The following is a 13,937-nucleotide window of genomic DNA, read 5'->3' as shown; positions in this document are numbered from 1 at the left end:
CCTCCAAGGGGGGCAGGGAGTGGGGATTCCAGAGAAGGGGTACCCACGTGCCCTTGAGTGTGCTAACGAGACCCGGGGGCTGGCGGGCCTGCTGTGAGGGGGTGGGAGTGGACGGGATGACTGGACGGGGTGGGGGGGGAGCTATGAGTATGTCTGTGGGGGAGGGGGGATGAGTGTGCAGTGTGCGTGTGAGAGCAGAAGACCGGCAGCAGGGCTAGGGCGTCTTGACTGGCCTTGGTTGTGTGTGGCCACGGGCAGGTATGTGCCCCCTGTGCCCACTGAGCAGCAGAGGACCTGGACCCACACCCATCGTGACGGGGACCCAGGGGAGGGCCCCTCCCCACCACTGTTGCCAGGGAGGCAGAAGGGGCCTCCCTCCAGAGGGAATCTCAGCTTCCGGAGCCCCGTTCCTTTTATGGTGTTTTGCTTCTCTACCTCTCCTGACTGCATCAGGCCGCCAGCACCCTCCCCCCCCCCCACCGCCTCCCGCCCAGAGGTCTTGGAGCTTCTGACCGGTTGGGCTGTGGCCTGGGGGTTCAGGGCCTACACCCTGCGGTGGGTGGAGAGCCCATCCGTCTCCTCCACATCCCCCCGCCACCCCCCTGCCCCGAGAGCAGCTGCCAGGTTTCCCGGGAGGCACTAAGTGGAGAAGTCTTGGGCCTCAGCAAAGACCTGGGAGCCGGGGCACGGGGCAGTCCTGTCCAGCTACTGCCACCTAGGCGACGCACACCCACACCAAGGCCAGGGGCCCTGGGAGAGCCAAGGCCTGGGTGCCTGTCCCTTACCCGGGGCGCAGGACCAGCCCAGGGCCTGGACGCAAGGGCGCCCGGGGCGGGGATAGACGGAAGCTCAAGGCCACGTCCGGGAGCTCACACCTGACACCTGCGAGTGTGTGTGCACATGAAAACTCCTGGAGGTCTTCAGCCCAAGGGAAAGAGGGTCTGAATACTGGGGTCGTTGCCACGTCTCACCTGTGGCTGAACATCCTGCAGACCCGGACTGGGCAAGATCAGGTCTGCGGCCCAGGAGAGCAGAGTCCAGCGCCCCCGCCCCCCGCCCCAGTCAGGACACAGCAGACACAGGAGGAAGCTGACCCTGAGGCCCGGGGGAGGGGCTTCCTCCTTACCTCTGGCTGGGGGCAGCGGGGCGCTCACCGGGCCTCCCTGCCCGGCGCTGGCTGGCGGGGGGGTGGGGGGCGGGGGGGCGTCGCCGGCCTGTTCTCAGTACCGTCGCTGGGTCCCACGGGCTGAATGGGTCAGGGAGGGGGCGGTGCGAGCGAGCGCATTAGTCACCCCGCCGCCGCCGCCGCCGCCGCCGCCGCCGCCGGGTGTGCAGGGGGTGGGTCCTCCCTCCGCCGGGAGCGCGCGTGGGCGCGGGGAGGCGGGCCGGCAGGCTGGGGGCGCGGGCGGGGAGCCTGCGCCCGGGCCAATGGGAGCCGGGGCTCGGCGACGGGGCCGCCCACGGCCCGCGCTGGCGGCATAAAGAGCCGGCGGCCGAGGCTGAGAGGCTGAGCGCAGAGCTCGGGTGCCGGGTCCTGCGGGTCCGCGGCCGCCGAGACCAGCCCGGGCCAGCCGCTGCTCCGCGGGAGCCTCCGCCACGCGCAGCTCCGCGTCGCCGGCGCCCAGCCGCTCCTCGTCGGCCCCAAGAGGACTTTGCAGCTGCTGCCCACCCCCGCCTGTCCGGGCACCGCCGCCACCTGCGAGCGGATGGAGCTGGACCACAGGACGACCGGCGGCCTCCACGCCTACCCCGCGCCCCGCGGCGGGCCGGTGGCCAAGCCCAACGTGATCCTGCAGATCGGTAAGTGCCGGGCCGAGATGCTGGAGCACGTGCGGAGGACCCACCGTCACCTGCTGGCCGAGGTGTCCAAGCAGGTGGAGCGGGAGCTGAAGGGACTGCACCGCTCGGTGGGCAAGCTGGAGAGCAACCTGGATGGGTACGTGCCCACGGGCGACTCACAGCGCTGGAAGAGGTCCATCAAGGCCTGCCTGTGCCGCTGCCAGGAGACCATCGCCAACCTGGAGCGCTGGGTCAAGCGGGAGATGCACGTGTGGCGGGAGGTCTTCTACCGGCTGGAGAGGTGGGCCGACCGCCTGGAGTCCATGGGCGGCAAGTACCCGGTTGGTGGCAACCCCTCCCGCCACACCGTCTCCGTAGGTGTCGGGGGTCCCGAGAGCTACGGCAACGAGGCTGACACCTACGACTACACGATCAGCCCCTATGCCATCACCCCACCACCGGCCGCAGGTGAGCTGCCCGGACAAGAGGCGGTGGAGGCCCAGCAGTACCCACCCTGGGGACTGGGAGAGGATGGGCAGCCAAGCCCTGGCGTGGACACGCAGATCTTCGAGGACCCGCGGGAGTTCCTCAGCCACCTGGAGGAGTACCTGCGCCAGGTGGGCGGCTCCGAGGAGTACTGGCTGTCACAGATCCAGAACCACATGAATGGGCCGGCCAAGAAGTGGTGGGAGTTCAAGCAGGGCTCAGTGAAGAACTGGGTGGAGTTCAAGAAGGAATTCCTGCAGTACAGCGAGGGCACGCTGTCACGAGAGGCCATCCAGCGTGAGCTGGACCTGCCGCAGAAGCAGGGAGAGCCACTGGACCAGTTCCTGTGGCGCAAGCGGGACCTGTACCAGACGCTGCACGTGGATGCCGAGGAAGAGGAGATCATCCAGTACGTGGTGGGCACCCTGCAGCCCAAGCTCAAGCGCTTCCTGCGGCCCCCGCTGCCCAGGACCCTGGAGCAGCTTATCCAGAAGGGCATGGAGGTGCAGGACGGCCTGGCGCAGGCGGCCGAGCCCGCCGGCCCCCGCCTGCCCGCCGAGGAGGAGAGCGAGGCCCTCACGCCAGCCCTCACCAGCGAGTCTGTAGCCAGTGACCGGACCCAGCCCGAATAGAGGGCCCCGGCCCCCCGCCTGCCCGCCGTGGCCTTTGCCCACCGGGACTTTTGAGCGGGCTGACCCCTGCAGGGGGAGCCCTCGTCCTCATGCAGCTGGACACCCGCCTCGGCCTCCTAGCCCGACTCTAACAGACACGTGTGATTCAGATGTGGGCAGCGTCCCCCAAACAGCAAAGGGGCTCCCCTTCCCTGCAGGGCCCTGCCCCTCACCCTCCCTTGGTCTGTCTTCCCCAGCATGGGCCGGCCTGGGCCAGCGACCCCACCCTCCGTACTCTCAGGCCATGACAGCGGCCTCGTCCTGCTGTGTCCCGGCCCTCTGGGCACTCAGAAACCCAGTATCCAGATGGCACGGGCCAGCAGGCACCAAGCTCAAGGGACACCCCGGAGCAGAAGCTCTGGCGGAACCAGTGCCCCAGGAGCCTGGGCTTCTGGGAAGCCACCTCTCCTGGCAGTCACCTCGTAGCCGACTGGCACCCCTGCCACCGCCCAGGGCAGCTGGCCAGCCTCGGGCAGTGTGGCTCCCTCCCCTGGAAGAGAGCCGAAGCCAAAAAGGCAGCAGCAGCAGTGGCAGCAACAGACCTGGCGTCCTGGTGCCTCCTGGCCCCTCAGGTGAGCCCCTGCCCCATGGCACCACCGCCAGGGGGCGCCGTAGAGCCGGGAGGGCCCTGGGCCAAGCCCACTTTCCAGGCCAGCCCACGAGGCTCAGGGGCATCCGCATCCCCAGCAAGTTAGCAGGCCAGATGGGGTAGGGGGGACATGGTGGGGAGGCGGGGAAGGAGCAGAGAGCCCGGGGATCAGGGAGAGGGGGCTGGGGTGGGAGCAGGGCTGGGGGAGTTTGCTGAGCCAGCTCTCACACGGACCGTGTTTTCTCTCTCGCCTCAGCACCACTGATTCATGCCAGCCTGGGGAGGGACCGAGCCCCGCTCGATGACTCACCCGTGGCAGGCGGAAGGTCCCACAGGGCCTGAGTCCTCAAACCCGGCTGAGGCAGCAGCCGGCCCTCGGAGCCAGGAGAGTGACAACAGGTAATGCAGGAGACCCCGTCCCTCGGCTGTCCTCACACGGGGCCCTCAAGCTCCTCCCCAGCCCCCAGGTCCCAGGCCCCCCCCTCCAGTCCTCTGGGTGAGCTGAGAAGCAGCCCTGGGAGAGCAGCCCCGTGACGTCCACCTCATGTCCTTCCCATGCAGCTCTTCCCGGCCTTGGCCTGTTCCTGAGTCCCTGACCATCCGCGTCTTCCTTCCTTTCAGGTCTCAAGGCTCCTGCGGAGCCTTTGCTGCTGTGCCTGGCAGTGTCTCCTCTCCTCTCCCCCTGCAAGCTGCCTGCATGAGAGGAGAAGTCTGAGGCCGGCAAGAGGCTGGTGGTGAAGACGGGCCAGCGTGAGGGCCAGGGCCTGCCGCTATGCCCGCCCCGCTGGCCACCCACCGGCCCGCCCGCCCCCAGGGCCGCCACCCCGGGCCCGGCCTCGCTCCAGCCCAGGAACCGCTGCCCACTGCGCGGCCATCCTCTCCTGCCAGAGCTTACCACGAGGCCTGGGGCTGAGGCCAGAGCCCCTGCCCCTGCCCCTGCCTGGCGGCCCCAAGCCCAGCCCCAGGAGACCCGGCAGCCTTTGCTCCTGAGGCTCATGTGGGCCCTCTACCAGGCCCTGCCGTTGCCCAGGCCTGGAACCCCGCCTCCGCCAGGGCACCAACACCCTGGTGCTGGCCGGCCACTCGTGTCTGCAGCCCGAGCAGGCCTGGTGGGGGTTCCCCTTTCTGCCTGTCCCCTGGGGGTTCCCAGCTTCGGGGGAATGACACTTACAGGTGACTCTGCCAGCTCCCCCAGATTTTATTTTTGCACATAAGCCATAACCCATACTCCCAGGCTGGCGCAGGCAGCAGGGAGGCCCCAGGGTCCTCAAGAGGGTGTGGCCAACTCCCAGTCCCCCCAACGGATCAAGCCCTGAATGTCAGGCCAGGCTGCGTGCACCCTTGCCACCTTACCTGAAGACAGACTCTTTTTGTAAGATTTTGTTAATAAAACACTGAAACTTCTTGGCGTGTGTGTGCTGCTGTTTCACTGCCGGCTGGGGCTGGCTGGAGGGGGGCTGCAGAGGGAAGCAGCTCAGGGTGGCCAGCTCCTAGAACCCAGTGGGGTCGGGGGCCAGACCCCCAGCAGACATCATGAAGCTGCAGAGGGAAGCAGCTTAGGGTGGCCAGCTCCTAGAACCCAGTGACTAGACTGAAGGGTCTCTGGGGACCTGAGACAGCCAGCGGTGGGAGTGAGTGGGAAGGGCCTCTGTTCATGCTGAGCTGAGGACAGGCCCCCCGAACCCCCTGTACACTCTCCCACCCACTGCCCCCCGGGGTGGGCGTGGCGGGGGTGCTGGGCACTCGTCTGCTGCCAGGACTCAGCCTGCACAGAGGCCTGTGGGCCCAGGGGGGCTTCTCAGGCCCTGGATCCCTGGAGGGTGGGGAAAGATCCCTGCTGGGAGGGGACCCTGGCAAGTCCTGGCTGCAGGGTCATAAGCTTGGTCTCTCTGAGCCTCACATTCCCCGTCTGCAAAACGGGCGAGCCATCAGTAATATAATCCATGCTGGGGCCCAAGACCTTAGAAATGAGGGCCGTCCTCGCTGGGTGGGCGGTCGACCTCACCTGCCTTCATGGGGGATGCCAGGCCCCTGAGAGAGATGGAGACATGGCCTGGAGGGGGCTCAGACCCAATACCAGCCAATGTTGAGTGAGAAGCAGGCCCGGGGAGGTGGACACTGAGAAGTTTGTTCCCAGGAGTTGGCTCACTTGACCGTGGGGTGGCGGGGCCAGTCCAGAGTCCGCAGGGCAGGTGGGACTCTCAGGCACGGGCTGGGCTGCCGTCCACAGGTGGGAAGTCTCCCTCGGTGAAGGCTCAGCTCTGCTTTTCAGACCCTTCAACCGATTGACCCAGGCCCACCCAGATTCTCTCCGACCATCTAGCGTCAGTCACACCCACAAAAGACCTTCAGAGCCACACGTAGATTAGGGTCTGATGGAATGCCTGGGGGCGGTGCCTAGCCAGGCTGACAGGTAAAAGTCCCGTCACAGCCGCCGTGGTCATCCACAGGTGCTTGTCATCTGCCCGGCGCTGGTCCTGCCCTCAGAAGGGGCTGTTGTGCTAGGTGGGGTGCCCGGCCAGGCGGTGCCAGCTCAGCCCCCCGCCCCCCGCACGGGTGGGGCTGCCCCTGCTGAGAGGACGGAGCTGGGACGCACGGGGGACCTGGGGGGGCAGGAAGCGAGCAGAAACTGAGAACCACCCGCTGCCAGGAAAGTCGTCACCCTCCACGCAAAGAGGGCGGCCCGAGTGTGAGGCTCCCCGGTGGAAGGCCGCCTCTTCCCTGTTCTTCTCCTTTATGCCTTTTAAATAATGAAAGTGCTGACAAGAATGGGGAAGGAAATTGACAGGAACGGGACGCTGGGCACCATGGTGATTCCTGAGAGTGGGTAATTTCTCCGGGAGAACTACTACAGCTCACATCAAAAGCTGGGAGCTGGAGATGCCTTTTCCTTTTAATAAAAAGTTCCTGTCTGTAATTGGATGATTGTGGAACAGGCAATCTGAGATGCAGCTCTGTGTCTCTGTGTCCCAAGAAAAGAGGTGGGAGGGCGGAATGGGGTGGGGTGGCGTGGGTCGGGGGCCAGACCCCCAGCAGACATCAGGAAGCCCACAGCCCAAGCCCCGAGACGGGGTGCTCCCTGCTGTGGGCCTCCCCCGCTTCCCCGTCCTGCCCGTCCAGATATCACAGACCCGGTCTCCTCTCCTCCCTAGAGGGCCTGGGGGGACAGAGCTGGGACTGGGGCTGGGGGTGCCAGGAAGCGCTGAGAGGCTAAGCCTGCACACCCAGCTTGGAGGGGGCTTCCGAGCCAGGTGGGCTTGGGCTCAAGTCCCAGGGCCACTCTTTCTATAAAATCAAGTCTGCCTACGTAGCTGATGTGAGGGTTCAAGGGCACGGTGCCGGCCAGAGCAGGCGCTCAGGATGTCACGTGCGGCTGCCCCCGAGGCTCAGCCGAGGCCGTCAGCAGGGCCCCGTGCCCCCGGTGGGCTTTCACGGCCCGTCAGGTTGGGTCTTACTGTGTGTGACTTGGTTGGCCACCCAGGGGTGTCACAGACTGTCTGTGCCCTGCGGGTGGGGGGCGCATAGCCAGTAGCTCGCCCACCTGAGGGTTCCAGAGGCCCACCTCACCGGGGGTGGTGGGCAGCTCTGGGTCCAAGGTGTGATGTGTGCTCCAGCCTCCCCTGGGCCTCCCACCGGCCCTCTCCCTTCTCTCTGCCTCAGTGAGCCCACGCCCAGCCGTCTGGGCCTGAGACAGGAGGCAGGAGGCTGGGGACACCTAAAGCCACTCCCCACGGTGAGACCGCAGGTGCCCCCAGGTGCGCCAGCCCAGGGGACCGGGGCAGGTCTGGCTTGGGCAGTGGCGCTCAGGGGCCCAGGGCACTGCTGTCTCTCTGGGTGGGCCCTGCCCCCTCCTGGGATGTCTGTGGTTTCCCCACCCCCAGGAAGCTGCCTTCCTCCAGGCCATGGGTTTCCCCTACTGCCAACGCCGGGGTGCCGCACCCAACTCTGCCGGCAGAGAGGTGGCACAGAGGAGTTGCTGGGGCGGCCCGACGACGGGCTCCGCCCATGATGGGGTCGCCCACGATGGGCCCCTTTCCACAGCCCCACCTTCCCAACGCCGAAACTGAGGCTCGGGGAGAGGCGGGGACCTGCCCAGGATTCTCTGCCCTCCATGCCTCCGGGAATATGCTCAAAACACTGACTTCCTTGAAGGCCTGTTCCTGAACCCACATGTGCCTGACTCTGAGATCCAAGCTGGTTCTACCACTGGGGCTGCTGCTTTAAAGCCTGCTTCTCTTCCTGCTGGGGACAAAGAAAGAGGCAGGCACTGAGTTTGCAGTGGCTCTGCTGAGGGTCAGAGGACTGTCTACGGGAGGACAATGTGCTTCCCGGTCCCAGTGTCCCTGTCCCCACTGACCCCTGACCCTGCTCACCCACGGACCCCTCCCCTTGGCCACTCATGACCCTTGCTTCTGACCAGTCGCTGACCCCGGCCCGGCCTGCCCACCGGCCCAAATTACAAGGCTCCCCTCGTGCCTCTTTCTCTCTTCCGGTCCCCACCCAGGGGCCCCCGCAGACCCTCCAGCACCGCCCAGGGGCTCTCCCACGCTGCCTGCCGAGCTCCCAGCTGGCGCCCCACTTCTGCAGCAGCCGGGGCGGGTGGCATACATTAGCCTGTTTCCTCCAGGAAGGAGGCCAGGCAGCCCCAGCGCCCAGCCCTCGGCTCTGGGGGGACCCAGATGTGAGGGCAGCAGCTGGAGGGGGCTCCTCTGGCCCTCAGCTACCACTCCTCTCTGTGATGGAGCCTCAGAGCCGGAATGGCCTCTCCTATGGATGGGGAAACTGAGGCCCAAGAGAAGCAGGGAGTCCCCAGGTGCACCAAACGGCCTCCTCTGCATCTCTGCTGGCCTCGGGCTGGCCCGTGGGCCAGGGAGAAGGCCGAGGGAGCCAGCGTTCCTTCCTCAGGCCCCATCCTTTGGGTCCCACCTGCCCTCTGTCAGTCACCCTGAACCGGCGTCACTCTGCCCATCCAAACTAGCTGTGCTCTCTTAGCCACTCGGAACACCTAAGAGGACCCCATAGTCCCACTGCTGACCCTGGGCCCACCTCAGGGGACCTCGGGAGAGCAGCATGGCCTGGGGGCAGGAGCTGAAGCCAGACCCCAGGGCTGCGGAGTAGCAGGCGGCGTGGCCTTTGTGGAAGTGGGAAGCCGTGGGCAGGGCAGGGGTGCTCTCTCCAAGCCCCCCACCCTGGCTGGCCAGTCCTGCTCTTCTCTCTGCACCCACCTGCCCACCTGAAGCTGCGGCTCTGCCCCCAGCCTGGGTCTCCCCGTCTCACGATGGCCCCGTTGCAGCTGGGACCCTAGGAAGGTCCTGGCCTCCCCGCAGCCCACGGCCCCAGGCTCCCCCCGCACCCCCGCTCAGCCCCGTTCCCGGGCAAGCTGGCTGAGGCTCCGTGTCTCCTCTGTACCTGCCACAGAGAACTAGTCATCTGCCAGCTTCAGGCATCATGGAACCCGTCCCCGAGCGGCACACCTCCTGCCTCTCCCCAGGAGGCCAGATCGCCATCTCTGCTAACTTCATATTTCGTGTTCAGTTATCCCAACCTGGCATCTTCCAGGCCAGAGAATTAGTTTTCCTTTCTTATACAACGTTTTGTTTCTTCCTGGGATTTCGAATAGCTTCTCTCATTCTATCTACCATCACCACACACTCGCTTCCCCCTCAGAGATGCCACCGTATAAGACTTCCCACTGGGGTCTGCTTGTGCCTTTGGTTTGCATTGCTCTGTTTCCCGGAACCCCTTTCCTGGAATAAAAAGATCTTTAAAGAATAAAATCGCTACCAGGAAGGTCCTGAGTCCAGCTCTCTAAATGTCTCCCAGGGCCTCTGGATGAAGCCCCAGTTCCAAGCCAGCCCCCAGGGCCCCGCAGTGGAAGGTGACGCCTACTCCCCAGCCCCCTTTTTGCAGCTGTCCCCATCGCCCCTTGTCCCCTCCTTCTACACCTCCTTCTACACCCACCCCTCTGCCTCTGCCTCCTCTGTCTCCTGCCCTCTGGTCCCCCCCCCATCCCGCCAGGCACTGTCCTTCCAGAATCCCTTAGAGGCAAACCTCCACCACCATTCTCTCCCAAAGGCCCCTGCCCGCGGCCTGGCTCTCATTAGCTGTTTCCTGCCGCCCACCTCTGGCCACCAGGAACTGCGGCAGAACGCCTCCTTCCTCTGACTGCTCTCCGTGGAGGAGCCCTGGACCTCGGGCGTGGCCCCACCTCGGCGGCCTCCAAGCAAGCCTCCTCAGCTCGGCACCAGAAAGGCCCGGGGCTGCCAGGGGTCTGTCCCCTCCCATGTCCATGGCTAAGCCCCAAGCTTGGCTCTGACCCATGAAGGAGCCTCGAAGGCAGCTGGGGCTCAGCTGGAAAGGGCAGGGGTGGGGGCCAGCCGCTGCCCTGTCTCCGAGCCGTAGCCCCGTACAGAGCACGCCAAGCCTGGCTCAGGTCACCCACGGGGGGAAAATTTTGCTTAGAGGCTGCTCCCCAAAGACAGAAGCTTCCTGAGGACGGAGTGAGCTCCCCACGCTGAGGGTCACCAAACGGCTCAGACCAGGGACCTCGGAGGCCTCCTCCGACACCACCCTTGCCTGCCTTTCTGACTGTCCCATTGGGAGCTGCCCACGGTACGCCCGCCTCCACCCCTTCTGCAGGGAATGGCCACTGTCTGCCAAACTCTTACTCATCCTCCAAAGCCCTGCTCTCGTCCTCTCCTCCACGGAGACCTCCTTGCACCCCACCCTTGATGTCACCTCTTGGGTCCTCCCCATCCCATCCCTCCTTGTCCTGGCGGTCCCTCCCTGAGGACAGAGGCCCCTATGCCAGCCCTGCACCCCTTCCTGGCCCTTGCGCTTGCCGGGGGTCTGCCCCTCCTCTCCTCGGAGGGCCCTGGGCTCCGTGCTCCTGCTGCTGGATTGTCTGGCATCTTCCGTGCCAGGAGTCTGGGCTGTGAAGGAGGCTATTTTTAGCCTCTGTTATCCCCGTAATTATCTTGTCTTTGTTTTGCCCTGGTGCTTGGTACATTTCTGCTGGAAAATGTTAGTCTGTCTCTCTGCACTCAGGAGAAATGGGGACGAGGGGCACCTGCCCTGGAAGGAGGGTGTCAGGCCTGGTGGTCAGAGAACCTCCTCTGATCACACTGGTCTGTCCGCTGTGGGAGACGCTGGCTCTACTTAACAAAGGCCAGGAGGGCCTTACAGGAAGTTCTGACACCTCCCAATCAGAGGGGACCGGGGGTCCCAGACAATGAGCCTCTCTCGTGCCCCCATAGCCTCAGAAACAACCTGGTGCGGGAGGTGCACCGGAACCATTTGTGCAATGAATTGTCACCAGTGAGGATTCACACCTGGTTTGGGGGAGCAGGAGCGCTGCTCTCCTCTGATGCCGGGATGAAGCAAGGGCTTGTGGTCCTCTCAGACCCCTACATCCCCTGGAGCCCCGTGCTTGGTAAGACTCCTCTGATCCCGGGATGAAGCAAGGGCTTGTGGTCCTCTCAGACCGCTGCATCCCCTGGAGCCCCGTGCTTGGTAAGACTCCTCTGATCCCGGGATGAAGCAAGGGCTTGTGGTCCTCTCAGACCGCTGCATCCCCTGGAGCCCCGTGCTTGGTAAGACTCCTCTGATCCCGGGATGAAGCAAGGGCTTGTGGTCCTCTCAGACCGCTGCATCCCCTGGAGCCCCGTGCTTGGTAAGACTCCTCTGATGCCGGGATGAAGCAAGGGCTTGTGGTCCTCTCAGACCGCTGCATCCCCTGGAGCCCCGTGCTTGGTAAGACTCCTCTGATCCCGGGATGAAGCAAGGGCTTGTGGTCCTCTCAGACCGCTGCATCCCCTGGAGCCCCGTGCTTGGTAAGACTCCTCTGATCCCGGGATGAAGCAAGGGCTTGTGGTCCTCTCAGACCGCTGCATCCCCTGGAGCCCCGTGCTTGGTAAGACTCCTCTGATCCCGGGATGAAGCAAGGGCTTGTGGTCCTCTCAGACCGCTGCATCCCCTGGAGCCCCGTGCTTGGTAAGACTCCTCTGATGCCGGGATGAAGCAAGGGCTTGTGGTCCTCCCAGACCGCTGCATCCCCTGGAGCCCCGTGCTTGGTAAGACTCCTCTGATCCCGGGATGAAGCAAGGGCTTGTGGTCCTCTCAGACCACTGCATCCCCTGGAGCCCTGTGCTTGGCAAGAAGGACAGCTGTGTTCCTGCTGCTCCTTGAAGTCTGTGAGGCCGCCTCACCTGGGGTTTGCTCCTTTTAGCAAGTGCAGGAAAGGCCTCACCTGGGGTTTGCTCCTTTTAGCAAGTGCAGGAAAGGCCTCACCTGGGGTTTGCTCCTTTTAGCAAGTGTAGGAAAGCCCGTTGTTCTGCGGGGCTTCCCCAGCAAGAACAGATGGGGCGTGGGCGCCCACACTGCAGGCTGGGGCTGGGATTCTAAGTCCTTCCTTGGGCTGGAGGTACCTATGGGAAGGGAACATGGAATGAGGCGTCTCACCCCGTGGTGGGGGGCAGGTGACACACCCAAGGATCTGGGGCCAGCACCCACCCAGGATTCCAGCTCCTGACCCCCAGACCACAGTGCATCCCCACAGATCTGACTCCTGAAGTTGTCTGGTAACCCTGCTCCTGAGGTACCCCTGGTACCCTCCCTTGGGCCCCCTTGGCAGGTCTTCAAGGCCCTTCACCTGCTCCACGCCATCCCCCCGGCGCCCTGTGCAGACCCCATGCACTGCCTGGCGGCTTCACTTGGTCACGCCCTCCCCCAGCCCACTGTTCCCATCACAGCTCCAATCCTTCCATCTTCTGCAGGCAGACGCCTGGGCTGCCTCCTCTAGGAAGCCCACTGTAATGCACGTTCTCATCCAGGTGAGCCCAGCAAATAAGTCACCTCTGACAAGCCACCCACATCACAGCCCTGCTCCGGTCCTGCCGGTCTTCCCACTGCAGGGACAGCAGAGGTCTCCCAGGCTGGCACTCCAGGCCCCCAAGACCAGCTAATCCCTCCTCCCCTCAGGATACCCCTCCCACACACCCGGCCTGGCCACCCCCATGACAGACTCAGTCACGTTGCATGAGCTTGTCCTCTTCCAGCAGTGCCGTTCTGCGGCCAGCGCTGGCCCGTGCGTTTGTGTGAGTGATGGGCAGAGGTGCCCTCAGCCCAGGGCTGGGCCATCCCTCCAAGATTATTTCTCCCTGAGTGCTCATTTTTTAAAGTTGTTGTTCTTTATTTAGTGTTTCTCTGCATTTCCACTCTTCTCCCCTCCCCCACCATCTAGGTGTTGCTATGGGAACCAGGCTGTGGTACCACAGCATCCTTGATGGACAGATTTCGGGGCACCTGTGTGTGTGCCTGTGTGTCTGTGGGTGTGCATGTGTGTGTGTGTGGAGCGTGTGTGTGTGCGTCTGGCACGTGTGTGTGCGCATGTATGTGTGTGTCTGTAAGTGTATGTATGGTGGGCGGGGCTTCAGAAAGGTCCCTGAGGTTTCCTGATTGGGATCAGGAGGTCCAGAGAGGGGGAGGGGGTTATTAGACACCACATTCTTGTGATTCTCCAGCATCCCCACCAAGGGCACAGCCCCGTCACTGCCACCCTCCCTTTCCTCATGGTTGCCTCCTCCTGGTTGTCACCATCCTGGCCCCGGTTGACATCAGCCTGGTCATCACTGTCTAGGAAGGCCACGGCAGCAGCTTTGCTCTGTCCCCACTGCCCTCGCTGAGGTCCCTCTCCTTTGGCCTCTGGGGGGAGTTGGGCGGCCCTGGCTGAACCAGCTCTTTCCCTTTCGTGGCTTTGTGATGGTGCTGGGCCTGTCTCCCCTGCAGGCCATGGTCATGATCAGACTCAGTGCCGGGACGCTGGCCCGGCTCCCCACAGACTCACTGAGGACCAGTCCTTGCTGTTGCCTTGGCTCCCCTCCTCCCTCCTCCGTCTCCCCTTCCCTGCCACGGCAGCACTGGTGGGGAGGGGAGGGGGCCTTTGTCAAATGGCCAGAGCCCTCCCAGGACGCAGGCCACTGGACTCAGGGGAGCTGAGGGGAGAGGGGCTCCCAGCCAGGATGGGGGTGGGGGAAGCGGGGGTCGGTGCCCGCACTGCTGACAGCAGCCCCCGCCTGTCATCTGGCCTCCCGCCCACCTGGGAGCTCCGTGCCTGGAGTCCCGATGAGCTGCGTGGGTGGGAGAGGAGAGCCGGCTGGGCAGGGCGGGGCTGGGCCTTGCTGAGCGGCTGCCTCACTCCTCCCTTTACCCCGCCTCCCACACCGCCCACCCAGCCAGTGGATGGGGTGCTTGGGGATGGAATGCAGGCCGCAGGGGCTGGTGGGGATGCTGAAGAGCCAGCCAGTAGACGGGGTCTCATCCCACGGCAGGGGTGTGCCTCCCTGTTATGTGCCATCAGCCATGTTCCCCCCACCAGCTCTGCACACCTGAGAAGGGGCCATCCTGATCGCATC

At 64.6% G+C, this 13,937-nt stretch overlaps 1 protein-coding gene across 1 annotated transcript; it reads left to right on the top strand.

Moving 5' to 3' along the window:
• Positions 1-1,545: 1,545 nt before the first annotated feature.
• Positions 1,546-4,472, top strand: ARC (activity regulated cytoskeleton associated protein). The gene is made up of 3 exons (XM_061171906.1): positions 1,546-3,508; positions 3,782-3,924; positions 4,147-4,472. Exon 1 carries the CDS (start codon positions 1,707-1,709, stop codon positions 2,895-2,897), a length of 1,191 nt encoding a protein of 396 aa, XP_061027889.1. The 5' UTR covers positions 1,546-1,706; the 3' UTR covers positions 2,898-3,508; positions 3,782-3,924; positions 4,147-4,472.
• The last annotated feature ends 9,465 nt before the right edge of the window (positions 4,473-13,937 follow it).

The sequence above is a fragment of the Eubalaena glacialis genome, chromosome 17 (genome assembly GCF_028564815.1).
Source record: "Eubalaena glacialis isolate mEubGla1 chromosome 17, mEubGla1.1.hap2.+ XY, whole genome shotgun sequence".
Classification (NCBI taxonomy): domain Eukaryota; kingdom Metazoa; phylum Chordata; class Mammalia; order Artiodactyla; family Balaenidae; genus Eubalaena; species Eubalaena glacialis.
The sequence above is the reverse complement of the archived record's forward strand: the minus strand, read 5'-3'. Positions and strand labels throughout refer to the sequence as shown.